The sequence below is a fragment of the Aphelocoma coerulescens genome, chromosome 5 (genome assembly GCF_041296385.1).
Source record: "Aphelocoma coerulescens isolate FSJ_1873_10779 chromosome 5, UR_Acoe_1.0, whole genome shotgun sequence".
NCBI lineage: Eukaryota > Metazoa > Chordata > Aves > Passeriformes > Corvidae > Aphelocoma > Aphelocoma coerulescens.
In genome coordinates this window covers 67,777,281-67,792,633 of record NC_091019.1, presented here as the reverse complement: position 1 = coordinate 67,792,633, position 15,353 = coordinate 67,777,281, and the positions used below count along the sequence as shown (strand labels likewise).

The window sequence follows — 15,353 nt, the reverse complement described above, 5'->3', positions numbered from 1 at the left end:
GGCCCAGACAGCAGGGCTTATTAATGTGAGGTGACAGGGGATGGAGAAGGGCCAATTAACAGATGAAATAATGAGGCACTTGCTTGGTGGCAACTTGTTTAAAGCTGTGGGTCTGAAGCAACTGCTGGGGAGCTAGCGGCACTGGGCTGAGGTGCTGGAGGGGCCAGAGTTCCTGCTGCAGCTGCCTATCTCACCACCTGCTCATGACCCACCTTTCTGCAAGACCCTTGAATCACAGAATCATCAGGGCTGGAAAAGCTTTCCAAGATCCTCAAGTCCAACCTGTGCCTGATCCCCACCTTGTCACCCAGCCCAGAGCACCAAGTGCACAAGTTCATTTGTTCCCCTTGGACACCTCCAGGCATGGGGACTCTACCACCTCCCCAGGCCACCCATTTCAGTGCCTGACAACCCCTTCCATGAAGAAATTCTTCCTGTGTCCAAGGGATTTAATTCTTTGCTCCACTCCCCAAAAACTGAGGGTCTTTTTTGTGTCTTTTTGTGGAAGTTTTCTAATTAAAACGTTTGATATCCTTGGGTCATGTACCAGGTGCAGGAGGAGGACTGCATTTGGGATACAAACATAAGCCTGTTGCAGGGCTGGACCTCACAAGCCAAAGCAGGAAATACATTGCGGCAATACAGAAGTTTTCTGTGATTATTTCTGTTTGCCATTTGCAAAGGAGCAGCAAAATGCAAATTCATGGCAGCTGTTTTCTACTGCTGCAGGAGCTAAGAAAAAGGTTAAAAAGTGGCAGTTTAAGTAAGCCAGTTGAAAGTGGCGGAGCTGGATAACTGGTACCCAGGAGTATTAAAATAATTGACCAAGGAGCTCCCTGAGACAGTAATGGTTTATTTTTAACAAATCCTGGAATGCTGAGGATGAACCAGAGACATAAGAAAAGGCTAAAGAAAATTGATAGAAAAATTAAATATGATTTGGTCTAGGGGGAATTGTGCCATCAGCTCCTCCCGGGCTGGGTCCCTCTCCCACTGGCTCTGCTCTTCTCCCACTTGCATCCCTCCCTGTTTCCACCACAGGCTCTTCCTGCAGAGCTGGACATAGAAAGCAGTGAGATCTCGTGTTCTTCCTGCTCCTGCTGGATGTGCTGCTGGGACGACATGGCCATGCTCAGCCCCTCTCCCACTCTGTCCTGGCACATTTGATGGCTGGGCAGTGGTTTGGCTGATGCTATCAGAGGCTATGTGACGGATGCTAATCTGGACACTGGTCCCATGGCAGTCCCGCAACCCACGACCTCTGCCACCTGCACCAACCCCTGGTGTCCCCAGCCTGGGAGGTGCCAGCTGGACGCCTGTGGGATGTGATGATGTGGTGATGGGTGCTGACCCAGCAAGTGACCAGTCCCAGTCCCTGAGCGTGGGTACACCAGAGGCCAGGTTGATATTCCCACATCCTGATCTTGACTCACCAACCCTCGTTCCAGAGCCAGGCTATGCATTTCACAGGCATTTCACAGGCTTCTGAGGTCCTCCTGTCTCCATCCCGCCCAACACAGCTTTCCTTACACATTTCCTTGTACATAGAGGCCTCCTATCATCTCCAAAGCAGATCTTTAAGCCCTTTGGCATCATTACTCTGTTGCCTCTCGGCAGTCAGGCGGCAGTAATGGAGAGAGCCGAGGTGAGCCAGCAGCACAGGCTCACGTGTAATTTCCTGATTGGGACTTTCTGCTGCGTGTTATCTTGTGCTGCATGAGTATGCTTTTCACTCTTTGTGAGAGGGTCAACTCGCTGAGCCTGGAATCCAGCGGAGATGGAGTGAGTTACGTTGGGCCTCACCCAAGGGAGTGATGCACTGGGTCCCTCCTGGGCAGGGCTGCTGGTAGGGGCTGTTGGTCATCGCAGCCCATGAGCCAGAGCTGGTGCACCGTGCTGTGCTGAGGATGCCGAGAGACCCACCTGAGCACCCCTGCAATTGAGCATCTTTGTGCCCAAACATCCCTGCATCCAAGCACCCCTGTGCTGGAGCATCCCTGTGTCTGAGCACATCCCCGTGTCTGCAGCTGAGCAGCCCTGTGCCTGAGCCTGTCCTGTCCTTGGCCAGAATCCCTGGGGCAGTGCCTGGGGTTCATTGCCACCTTCTTTTACTCCTGTCCTCCCCCGACTCTGCCACTGATCCCAGTTTGCTGTCTGTCCTGCTGCCAGAGCTCTGTAACACTTCCTGCAGCTTATCATTACTTCTTCTGTTCTTATTCCCTATATCAGGAAACCATAAATATGTATTTTAGAGCCGTCAGTTTTTTCGAGCGTGTGGAGTGCTGCCTCCTGAAAAATCCCAGCAGCAGATTTTGAGCCAAAGGGAAGACTGCAAAAATAGTTTCTCCCTTATGGCACATTGAAAGTTTCCCTTTTAGGCGAAATTGCCCAACCCTGACAGATGTATCTGAAGTTTTAAAAAATATGAGTCCCAGTATTTCACTTAAACTGTCATTCTTGGTAAAGGAAAATATTCCTTTTGGTATGCCCATTGATTTCCTTTGGATCTTAGTATGGACTGAGGTCCATCGGGTTCCTGCTGCAGCTATGTGGTCAGTGAGCTCCGTGAATGTGTGTTGAGCAGCTGTTCCAGGCTGGCTCTATGGTCAGACTCTGCTCTGAGTTCCTGTGGCAGCTGGAGGGTCTGCCTAGGGCCCTGTCCCCTTGCCAGCCCCGGACAATGGCCGCCTGTGCTGGGGTCTGGAGCCCCTTCAGCACGGACACTGCAGAATGTGCAGGGGGAGGGAGGGCGGGTTCTGCTCCGTGCTCACTCTGTGTTGGGGACTGCATGACCCCCACTTCTTTCACAACCTTCACCTGAGGGGAGGCAGCTACTGCTCCCTGCCTCCCCCTGTGTCTCCAGAGTCCCACTGGGCAGGGTGCTGGGATGGGACGTGTGCTGCTTCTCCTGCCCTGGCTGCATTGCCAGCACATGGAAACCAGGCTGGGGCCAGGGCCCGGCCTGGCACTGCCCCTGGCCCTGCACTGCCCCTCATCTTGGTGCTGTCGGTGCTGGACACAAGCTGTGTGCGGTGATGGAAGTGCTTGGAATTTACTCTGGGTTGGGTAAGAGCCTCTGCCGGGGGCTCACCTGCTTGGGCAGTGTCACCTCACGTCATCCCTTGGGGAGCTCCCTCCTGGGGGCACACAGTGCTCTCTGGCTGTGGCACCACGGTGTGGGACACTTGGGGCTGGAGCGGCAGCAGCAGCAGCTTTGGGGTGCCCGGTCCCAGGGCAGTGGGTCCTGCTGGGGCTCCCTCTCTGGGGTGGTGTCAGCTTTGGCCTCGGTCTTCTCTAGGGTTTCACAGTATGCCAGGGGCTGTGCCAGGGGCCTTGCAGTCAGTGGCTGTCCTGCCAAGCAGGATTGCCTGGGTTTCCAGACGAGATAACACGGTGGATTAATTAGATAGTGAAGTGCTAATAGCGATTGAAAAGAGATGTGCTTGCTGTGTGCCCCAAGTTTGGATTTATTACTTCTACTTTCTGTATGGCCTATTAATTTTTGATGACTTTAGATAAATTGCATTCAGCCTGAAATAAATTAAAATAAGTGCATATAAATCATGTTCTATTCTTGGCTTCTGCAAAACAAATTTCCATTTCATCTCTTGTTGTCCTTCCTTTATTACATGTATCCTGCCGGCGCATGTCACCCGTTATTGTGATGGAAATGTTTTATCTCCTTGAGATTCCCTGGGTTTGCCTTTGAAGTGTCAGGGCTGCTGTAGACATGGCACATCTTAAATCATCTCAGTAGCTAATTTGGCCACATCTGTTTGATTTACCAGTTAACAAGCCAGACCTAAATACTAAATAGGTGTTCTTCCACGAGAGCGATCTACTGTTTGTACCCAGTACTCCTTGACATTAAATTAAACTTTAGAACTTAAAATCCAGCTTGTTTTATGACTCACGTCCTCAAGTGATGTTCAGGCAAGTGTAGAGACAACCCTAATAAATGCCCGGATTTAGATTGTTTAATTTACTATATGTTTATGTAAGAGAACAGTGACTAAGAAAAGAATTGGCCTCAGTTAATGCTGCGACAATTGCCAGATATTATTACGCAGATAATAAATGTCCATCTGGAGTAAATCATTGTTAGTTTACTTTTGATTTCATTTGGTGGGCTGTGCAGAAGTGAGGCCATGGAAGAAATAAGTTATTTTTACGGTGCTTGATAAAACCTATGAACTGTTCAGGCTGGGGGATCTGCTTATGGTTAATTCCCCATTTTGCTCTGGTGTGTCATGCTGACAATCTCACCATTACAGTGCTGTTCCCTCTGCTTCTGATTTCCCCCAGTTAAACTGTGTGTGTTTGGCAGGCACATTGGGTTTGGCCACAGTGCCCTGGCCAGTACTTGGGTTGCCCTTCACCCCCATCCCTCTTCCCAGTGCCTGTTGGGGACTGAGAGTACTGGTGCATTAAAAACGGTGGCATTTGTTGGCAAAGGAAACCTTAAGAATAATTTTATTAATAGACTCATAGAATTCCAGAATGGTTTGGTTGGGAAGGGACCCTTAAAGTGCATCTTGTTCTTTCCACAGGTCTTGTTCTTTCCACAGGCCACTTTCCACAGGTTGGTCCAAGCCCCACCCAATCTTGCCTTGAACATTTTCAGGGATGAGGCATCAATTTCCACATTTTTCCATTATTACATATTTATCACAGCAATGTTAGAAATGGCCAGTGCTGGGTACCCCATACTGCTTTAGGGTGGTGTCAGGGATGGAGAGTTCCAGGGAGTTTGGGGTGTGTGGGAGGTCGTATATGCACCTGTGTTCCTGGGGCCTGTCTGGCTACCATTTCTGGAGTCACTCTCCTGTACCCTCCTTGCTCCCCTCAGCACCTTTGGACATGCCACACAGCTGTGTGGTGTGGTCAACCCCTGGAGGGAAGTGATAGCATCCCAAGGGACTTGAAGAGGCTGGAGACATGAAGCTCGGAACCACGCAGCCTCATGGTGGTGAGGCCTCGAGCACTGGTCACCGCTATGTGAGGATGTAAGGGCACAACCAGGATGTGGCCAGGGAATAGTTTGGCTGTGCTGGACCCTGGAGCAGCTGCTGCCCTTCCCACCCCCACTGGTGATGCCTGTCATGGGCAGCCCTGGCAGCTGGCACTGGCCGGGCACCGGTGGGCATTTGACAGTAAGAGGAAAGTCCCAGATTTCCTCATTATGTGACTCACCAGCATGTGGAGTGCTGCTGCCAGAGTGCTCGGGCAGGAGGAGCTGCAGGGTGAGTGTGCAGGTGAGAGTGAGCCTGTGCCAGGACAGGAGTGGGTGAGTGGCTGGCATGACTGGCACAGCTGGCTCTGCTAGTGTCCTGCAGCAGTTAGCCAGCAGTTTGGGTATGCACCCTGAGCTGGGTGCACTGTCTGCCCATGCGAGGACATGGCCGGTGCCCTCCACCCCAGCGCCCTGGGTGCCTCTGCCCGGGCAGGCTGCGTGCCAGGGACTGCGCCAGGGTGGGGGTGGCCCTGAGGAGCCTCTTCTCCCACACCAGTGCTCCCCACATGTCCCTCTGAGTGGACATATGGCTGGAGGGTATGGGGCAGGTTGTGCAGGGCCACCGTGCCTACGTCACCTTCCCGTGCCACCTGGGAATGTATGGCTGTGGAACAGAGGGATAGAGGAGTGGTGGAGAAAATCCCTTCACATTTGTGTTGTATTTTGATGTTGCAAAAACAGTTTTTAAAATGCCACAATACCCCAATTCAATAAAAATGTTTTGGTAAGTTAAAATCTGCCTTGTTTAAACAGTTATTCACTTAGGCCTGCTCCTGTTTGGAAGCTGCATGGCTGATGCTGATGTTGGTGTCAGTGTTTGGCATATCTGTGTAATATTTGGTACAGGAACTCCTTAGGAGCTGGAGAGCTTTGTATAGAATCACAGAATGGTTTGGGTTGGAGGGACCTTAAAGGTCTTGGTGTTCTGACCTTAAAACACAGTGTGTGTGTACCACCATGCCTGAGATGCTTTTTGGTCATGTCTCCCTGTGAGGAGCTCTGGTCCTGACTCCTATCCTGATTCCTGCTGTGGGGTGCAGGGGTGATGGTTGTGGGGGAGATGGGTTCAGGGGGATGGGGTTGGAAGCTGTCTCGGATGGCACCGGCAGCCCCGGGCTGGGGTTTGGGAGGGAGCTGCAGCTGGTCTGGGAGCTCTTGAGTGCAGGCAGTGGGGACTGTGCTGCTTTCCCTCGTTGCATACCACTGCAGGGATGATTCCGGGAGGCTGGAGGAAAGGAAAAGGATGGAATTCATAATGCACATTTCATAGAGGGGGCCAGGGAAGTGGAGCAACCTGTTCATCTGTCTGTGCCTGTGGTGTCCACAGAGCCTGGCTGGCCAGCACATGGACCAGCAACCCTGGGTGCTGGTGGTCGTCAGGGCATAAGGACAGTCATGTGAATGGTGATGGATAGTGCCAGCGGTGTGTGCTGTTTATACATGGGTTAGAGGTGCCTTGGGAAGCTGCTGCTCACTGCTACTGGACTGATAGATGCATTGCTGAGACTTTCTGCCCCAAGGAGCAGGAGGATACAGTGAAAAGAGCGCACATAGGCTCTCAGCTGTGCCTACAAGGCCGCAGGTAGTTACACAGCTTAAACAGAGCTTGCTGGGCTTGACAGTGGGCAACATGGGAGTGCAGAGTTGTCCCTCAGAAACGGGAGATGATCTCTCCATGTGTGTTTTTATCACAGGATATTTCTCAGGCACTGCTCTGTTTTGTGCTTGGTTCGGTGCCCTCTCCCCCATCCACGGCAGAGCAGCGGGAGGTGCCCCCAGCCCAGCGTGCCAGGGGCCGTGGGATCATCCGGAGTGGTTTCCTCACGGCACAGCTATTAATACCTTACAGAGCTGCAGTCGTGCTCTGCACTGCCGTGTTGACTCATCCCATGGATCACTCTGGGCTCTTGTCTGTGATACCAAAGCCTTGATGAGCTGCCTCCACCGCAGTCCCGTGTTTGTGGGAGCCCCCCTTGCGCTCTGACTCGCTCAGCCTTTAATCCGGGACATGGCAGGTGCATTCGGTTCAGCCGTCTGTGGCGGGAGCAGAGCAGCTGTGTGCAGAGCTCTCACGTGTGGCTGTGGGCCTGGGGCCATGCCAGCAGCAGGTGTGCAGGAAGAGTGCTGGGAGTGTGCAGGAGGCACACTGGGAGTGTGCTGGAAGCGTGCTGCCACCTTGCCTGCCACTGTCACCGCACGGCAGGCAGCAGTGCTGGGAGTGCTGGTCCCTGTGTGCTCAGAGGGGCTCATTGGGACACGTGTGTGAGGGAGACAGCATGGGACGTGGCAGGGAGCAGAATGAGAAGGGAAAGAAATGAAATCCCTGGAAATTCCTTGTCTGCTGTACTGGCTGTGCTGACCCCAGGGTCACTGTCCCAGGGGAGCCAGCAGCAAGTGGTGCTGGAGTCCAGCACCTGGGGCAGGGTGGTGAGCGTTGGGCATTCCCCTGAGTGCAGCGATCCTGACCCTGCCCATGCCTCTTGGGAAGGCCTCCAGCATTCTTGTGAAAATCCAGGACACAGGATGCGATGTCAGCAGAAGTGAGGGGAGAATGCCTAGAATGTACCCGTGCCCCTGCTTCTGCTGGAAACACTCCAGCTATGATATGTGCACTGCTGCAGGAACCCCATGGGTTTTTTACCTTTCCGAGCACTTGGCATTGTTGAGTGTTGTCTGCTCCAGACAATGTGAAACAATTCTAAAACAAAGTGCTTTTAAAAAAAGGGTATTCCATTTTTCTCCTCAATTTCTGAACTTTATGGGCATGTTTTTAAGCTGTGTGTTGCAAGGGCAGGTGCTGAAGCTCTTTGTTGTGTAGAAGACAGGGGAAACACAGTAAAAATCCAGAAATTGAGCTTTTGAGGAAGGAATATATATTATGTCAGCAGAGGCATCATCCCCGTAGGAGCTGGCAGCACTGCCCCTGGCCTTCACTTTGAGCCTGGGTCTCCCTTTGCTCCTACTTCTAAGATTCCCAGGGGACTGAGGGGTTCATGGCTGTTTGAAGCCCTTTAACAAGGACCAGGATACAGGATTTGCCGGTCTCATGGCTCCCCATGGAGATTCACCCGTCCAGTCCTACAGCAAGTGTCAAACATGGTGGCCTCGTGGTCCTGGCTGGTGTTCCATGGCCAACTCAGCACTGGGTGGCTAGCACAGCCCTCAGAGCAAATCTCTGGATGAGTTTCTTTGATTTGAATGTTTTTTTCTTTATTTTGAATGTTTTTTTCTCAGGTACTTTGTTCCCAATTCAGCAAAACCCTCCGAACTGTTTACAAACCACTGACCTTTGTGAAACTGAAGCTCCTTGTTCTCCACTTCACTGGTCCCAGCAGCTGGAATGCCAAAGATCCCAGCATCTCCTTTTACATACCACATTCTGGCATGGCTACTGGGTGCCTGTGGTGGCTGTGATTTCCCTTTCTCCATCCTCAGCAGATGAACATCATCATCTTCCAGACTATTTTTCCCCCACCGCGAAACTGCATTTGCAAAGACCTTGAGAATCCTGACTTCTGGAAGGGTGGGAAGGGCAGTCAGTAGCTTTGTTATGACCTCAGCGATGACAGATGAAGTCTGAGCCAGGCCCTGCGTTGGCAGCTGGCTCCAGCAGCTCCCAGTGTGCACACTGGGCATCCCTGGCATGCTGACCGTGTGTAACACCGACCATCCAAACAGGAACTGGATGTAGTGGAAGTTGTTTGCTAATTAACGGCGGTTATGGATTCTGCTGCTCCCATGTGTTGTGTGATCCTCAATATGTAAATGACCCTTTGGAGCACTGAGCACACTGGCAGATGCTGTACTTCATATCCCAAAGTGGAGGGACAAAACCCCCAGCATGCAGTATGTTGAGCACAAGGAGCCATCACAGTCTGTAGCATTTCAGTCCTGGGTTCCTCAATCCATTCCAGACAGGAATTTCAATTTCATTAGCCCTTCACCTGACCGCTGTCTGTTGCTGGAACAGGTGGGTAGTTATTCCCATGGCCTGATGCTGACTAGTGCCAGGATGTGGCTGCCTCTTACCCTGGCAGTGATGGCATGTGGCTCTGAACTGCTGTGCCCCACGGGGGCTGGGGTTACTCTGGCCGTTCCCCAGCACCTGTCAGACCCTGCAGAGGTTTGTGGTGGGAGTCTGCCCTCAGGAAGTGCTGGCCAGAGGGTCTGTGTGTGCCCTGGGATTCACCAGGGGCTGTTGGGGCTGTCACCCCCTTACAGGAGCAGGTGACTTCTCTGGAACCAGTGGAAATCCTCTAGTGGGTCTTGCAGAGCCATGTGTGGTGCTGGAGCTAGAGTGTGCCCCAACTGTCCCTACACCTTGCCTGTGTGTGGGCTTGGTCCCAGGTGAGCACAGGGTTCCTCCTCCGTGCAGGGATGGCTGTTCTGCAGCTGCCAGGGCTGGGGCTGGCTGGGTGCCTGACATCCATGCCAGAGGGGAGCTGGTCCTGGGGTGGAATTGTGGTCCGTGGTCCGTAGCTGGGCTGGAGGTGGTGTGAAGGCCAGAAGACCTGTGGGAAATACCTGGCAGGGCAAGGACTGTGGGAGAGTCACCCATCGCGTGGGCGCGTCCCACTTGAGAGTGGCCAGGGCAAGGTGGGCAGGGGTAACAGCGCTGAGGAGTCCCTGCCTTCATGAGCCCCGGCCCTGCCCAACCACTGTCACACCTGCTCCATACCTGAGAAATGGGGGTAGGAAATGAGTTCCTCTACTCTGAGACAGGAGCAGCAGTCTGGGGACATGCCCCTGGTCAGTCCCCTCCAGCCGATGGGGGAACAGTGGAGGGGCTCCCAGCCCTCAGCAGTGTGTGCTGGGGCTCACAGGTTCTCCGCTCCTCGGAGACACAGTTCCCACTCTGTGGCCATGAGCTGTGCAGCCCACAGCAATTCAAACTTAGGTTTTATAGGCAGATGCGTAACTCAAAAGGATCAAATGTAGCAACAGAATGGATGTAAAGAGTAGTATATACGAGAGGCTTTTTTTGTGAATCACAAATGTCACATGAAGAGCTCGACTACCCTTGTCCCATTGCAGGCACCAAGCAGTAACTGACCAGTGCTCACCTTCCTAGGAAGCTGGCATTTGTTTTATGTATGAATGCACTTTCCTTTCTGCTTTTTTATCTTTTAAGCAAGTAATGAGAATCACTTTTTGCTTTCATTAGTCAAAAAGGTGTTTTCTGCAGTGAGCTCTAAGCCATGTCAGCACTGCTGTCTCTGCAAATTATCTGTGTGGGGGGTGCGGTATGCTGGGAGAGGAGGGGACACATGTCCAGGCTGACTTTCAGCAGATGTGTTTTTTGATGGCTGTCCTCCTAAGCCACCAGGTCCTGAAGTTCATATTGTCATCTAGAATGTCTCAGTGGTGCTGCACCAAGCACTCTGGGAGGAAATGCTCTGTGTTTTTTCAGCAAGGAGATGAAATGTTTGTGCTACCCCTGCAGCAAGGGATGATGCCCAGGCTGGGGAGGATGGGCTATCCCCATCCCTGCACAGCCTGGGGCACCAGCTTCCTCATGTCGATCCAGGTGTGGCTTTGCTGTTTTCATCAGTTGAGGCATCCAGGTGCCAAATCCGCATTTGTCTTCGTTGCACTCAGGGCTGGTGGGTGCTCAGCACTCTGATCCACCAGGACCTCTCCATAGGCACCCCATGCTCCTGAGGGCTCAGTCCCTCCTCCTAATTCATTGTCATTGGCAGATATACGTGGGGTGCACTCACCTCCCTGCCCAGCTCACTGACATAGGAGAGGACTGTCCCTGAACCCAAGTCATGGCGGACAGTGCTCGCAACTGGCCACTGGCTGGTCCATTTACTGCAGTTCTTTAAGCCTGATGTTCACTGATCGTGTTGCATCCAGCTCTGGCTATGTGCTGGGCATTTGACCAGAGGATATTGACAAATACAATATCCAAACTCTCCTAACATCCAAAAAACCCACCTCTGCTCATAGGTAACTTTGTGGTAACCTTGTCATCCCAGTTGTTGTTTAAGTCATTTCATCTTGTAATGGTATTTCCAAACTTGTGAACTTGCTGATTTGGGTTTAAGCTTGTGGTAGTCTTGGGTTGCTCTAACAATGGACTTGGCTGAATCCAGGCATGTGACTTAAATCATAGCCACGAATCTAAATTAGCAGCATTAAGTTAGCAAATTTAAATGAGTGTGACATCCCCAGCCAAGGCTGTCTAGGGACCCCAGTGGCTGTGCTGCAGATGCCCTGAGCCGCTGAGCCCAATCCAATCTGGTACTTAGCAGATGTAGATTAAAAGAGCAAAGTCCCACCTGGAAAGGAGAGGTGACAGTCCCTGGCCATGACTGCAGCTGCTGAGTTGGGAGGTGGCCAGTGGGTGACACCAGTGGGGTTTGGGGGCTGCAGCAGGCAGTTTCCTCCACTGCTTGGCATTGCCGTTCTCCTCCAGGTCCTTGTCATCGGCAGGGCCACCCTGATCTGCAGTGCTGTCCTGAAAGTGAGTCCACAGAACATACCTGAACACTGCTCTGGCACTTTGCTTTCTGCCACAAGTCATGGCAGCAAGAATGGTGATGGTTATACTGGTTATGGGAGCAGCTCCCAGCACTGCCCACAGTAGCAGACTCCACTTTGGACCGCGGTAGCACAGTCTTTTATTTTTCCAGTGGGAACTCAAAAGTTGGAGTAGTCCTGAATACTTGCAGTCCCCAGAAGTATCAGGAAAAAGCACACTGATGGTGCTGAAAAGCAGGGTTTAGGGCTGGTATTTTCACTAATCCTTTTGTTGCCTCTGCTTGCATGGCAGCATGGATTTGGTTTGGGTTATGGACGGACCAGACAACAGGAGCAATAATTATTGTTCTAACTAAATGTCTTTAAATATCGATAATGATTCCAGACTTCTGCTTCTGGCTAGCTGTGAAACTGTATTTTAGCTGAGCTTTGTTAATACATCTCTGGGATGGTAATGGGTCTGAGTAATCTGTTCTGAACACATATTATTGTGCCAGTCCCAAAGGGTGCTGAGTGCTTCAATCACAGCGTGGAGCCCCTCTGAGCACCATTGCTCACAATGGCACAAGTTCCCTCTGAGACACGTGGGTGCTTCTCCATGGGACCATGCTCCCACCTGTTCCATGGGGGAGCATCCCCCAGCCCTCCCGCCTGCCCGTGCCGTGAAGCCTTTGGCAGAGTCACTGATGGATGATCTCATTGAGCTGGCGTGGGCACTGCTGCTATCAGCCCCATTCCCACCTGCCATGAGGAGCCGGGCCTGGCAGTGTGAGCGATAAAGCTGATTGAACCGCTGGGCTTTCCAGGGGGAGCACAGCACTTCGGCAGCCGGAAAGCTGCAATCAGCTAAAATTAGCCCGAGATCCATTTTTATTTAGATCTCTGTTGTGGGGGCTTTTCTTGGGTTTTGTTTTTTATTTGTTTTATTTGCATTTTTGGGGTTTGAATGACATAAAATTAGTTCCTTCTGAGTTTATTCTGAAAATAGCATTAAGAGCTTAAATGTTCAGTGGAGATGGCTGTAAACCCATTGAGCTGCTGCGATTTCAAGGCTGCTGAGAGTTTCAGCTTAGCAAGTGAAGCACACATGAACCTCTCCTCATTTTCTATACCCGGACATTTGTCATTATGGCCAACCAGCCTGGGAGGTCAGGGGCTCTGCTGGGATGTGGAGGTGTGCTGGGCAGCAGGATGGGCTCTAGCAGGAGGGGCCTGAGGGGCAGCAAGTGCAGTGGCACCAGTGGCTTCCTAGTCACTTTGTTACTTGTATGTAAGTGTCGGGGCATGTATAATTGCATTTGCAAACATCCCTGTCTCTCAGCTGTCCTTCTGGCAGGCAGTATAGGCACTCTTGTGTCGGGATGGGGGAATGAAGAAGAACCAGGTAACACAGTGAGGATGACTTGCCACTACCTGAACTTCAGTTCCACAGTTTAACCACAGTCTATCTGTCTTGGCTTTTTTATTATGTTCCGTGTTTTCCTCACAGAAACTAACCACCATTTGCTCTCCCTTGCAGGCTCTTGAATCTGTTCTACAATGGAAAAACTGCTTTTGTTTCTGCTGTTCATTGGCGTAGCGGTGCGAGCTCAGATCTGCCCCAAGCGCTGCGTCTGTCAGATCTTGTCTCCGAACCTCGCCACCCTCTGTGCCAAGAAAGGGCTCTTGTTTGTTCCTCCCAACATTGACAGGAGGACCGTGGAGCTGCGGCTGGCAGACAACTTTGTTACAAACATTAAAAGGAAAGACTTTGCCAACATGACCAGCCTGGTGGACTTGACGCTGTCCCGGAATACAATCAGTTTTATCACACCTCATGCATTTGCCGACCTGCGCAATTTGCGGGCTCTGCATTTGAACAGCAACCGATTGACTAAGATCACTAATGACATGTTCAGTGGGCTCTCCAATCTCCACCACTTGATACTGAACAATAATCAGCTGACTTTAATTTCTTCCACAGCTTTTGATGATGTTTTGGCTCTCGAGGAATTGGATTTGTCTTACAACAATCTGGAAACCATCCCTTGGGATGCCGTGGAGAAAATGGTCAGTTTGCACACTCTCAGTCTAGACCACAACATGATTGACCATATTCCTAAGGGGACCTTCTCCCACCTCCACAAGATGACCAGGCTGGACGTCACATCCAACAAACTGCAGAAGCTACCACCTGATCCGCTCTTCCAGCGCGCTCAGGTGCTGGCAACCTCAGGAATTATCAGCCCCTCAACATTTGCGCTGAGCTTTGGTGGGAACCCCTTGCATTGCAACTGTGAGCTTTTGTGGCTGAGGCGCCTTTCCAGGGAGGACGACCTGGAGACCTGTGCCTCTCCTACACTCCTGTCTGGCCGGTACTTCTGGTCGATCCCTGAGGAGGAGTTCCTCTGCGAGCCCCCGCTCATCACCCGGCACACCCACGAGCTGCGGGTGCTGGAGGGGCAGCGGGCAGCCCTGCGCTGCAAGGCCCGGGGTGACCCCGAGCCAGCAATCCATTGGATTTCACCTGAGGGCAAACTGATTTCCAATGCGACCAGGTCCACAGTGTATGACAACGGGACGCTCGACATCCTTATCACGACGGTGAAGGACACGGGCTCCTTCACCTGCATTGCTTCCAACCCAGCAGGGGAGGCCACGCAGACAGTGGACCTGCACATCATCAAACTCCCCCACTTGCTGAACAGCACAAACCACATCCATGAGCCTGACCCAGGCTCCTCGGATATCTCCACGTCCACCAAGTCGGGCTCCAATGCGAGCAGTAGCAACGGGGATACTAAAGTCAGCCAGGATAAGAAGGTGGTTGTTGCGGAAGCGACGTCCTCCACGGCTCTGCTGAAATTCAATTTTCAGAGGAATATACCTGGGATACGTATGTTTCAAATCCAGTACAATGGTACTTACGATGACTCCCTTGTTTACAGGTAAGGCAGCCCCAGCCTGCCCATGTGGGACCATGCGGGGTGCTCCGTGCTGCCATGTGGCCCCTGGCCTGGGCAGCCCCTCTGCTGCAGTTCCTGTGCTATGCCGGGCCGGCTGAGAGGAGCCTGGCCCCGGCAGCTCATGGTGGGAGCCTCAGGAAGGACTCGTGCCATTTTCTACTTGCAAATGGGAAAATTACTTTGAACAATGTTATTTTTAGATAATCCAAATGGACCTCCAATCCTCTGATCTCATCGGAGAAAGGTTGTGAGGGTAGATGGATTAAATGGATCCTAATGTGCTCGGCTTTATGGAAGCACAGGGAGGACAGTGTCCGTGACCATGTTCCTCACAGTGCTTTTAGGCAGTGCCCATGCTGGGGAGGTGCAGGGGGGCTCTGTGCTGCCAGGTGTAGCTGTTTCACCCTTCAGCACAGGCTTTGCTTGGTCATTTCTTCTGTGAATGTCTTTATCCATTAGTAGGACAAGGAGTGCTGGTTTAAACTGAAAGAGGGTAGATATAGATCAGATATTGGGAAAAACTTCTTCCCTGTGAGGACAGTGAGACCCTGGCACAGGTTCCTCAGAGAAGTTGTGGGTGCCCCATCCATGGATGTGTTCAAGGCCAGGCTGGACAGGGCTTGGAGCAACCTTGTCTAGTGGAAGGTGTTCCTGCCCATGGCAGGAGGGTGGACTAAAGGGTCTTTAAATGTTGCTTCCAACCCAAGCCATTCTGTGATCCTGTGATTCCATGTTTTTGATGTGGGTGTTCTAATGGGGGCTGTGCCATGCTGAGCCATGCCAGGGGGCTTGGCAGTGACTGCTGCTACATCAAAGGCTAGGTGGGAGCTGCTGGGGGGGTGGAGATCAGCCCCACGGGGGTGCTGGCACAAGCAGGACAGCCAAGCTGTGGTGGTGCCCAGCATGGC

General features: G+C 52.1%; 1 protein-coding gene across 7 annotated transcripts in view; it reads left to right on the top strand.

Annotated features, from left to right (window-relative positions):
* Positions 1–15,353, top strand: part of LRFN5 (leucine rich repeat and fibronectin type III domain containing 5) — a 39,267-nt gene that overhangs the window by 16,556 nt on the left and 7,358 nt on the right. For 6 of the 7 annotated variants that reach the window (XM_069018726.1, XM_069018725.1, XM_069018720.1 and 3 more), the window contains exon 2: positions 13,020–14,427. In XM_069018726.1, the coding sequence (XP_068874827.1) occupies positions 13,040–14,427 (1,388 nt within the window). In that variant the 5' untranslated portion in view covers positions 13,020–13,039. Of the gene's footprint in view, positions 1–8,699; positions 8,985–13,019; positions 14,428–15,353 lie in introns of those variants that run through there. The other variant, XM_069018722.1, reaches the window with a different exon arrangement.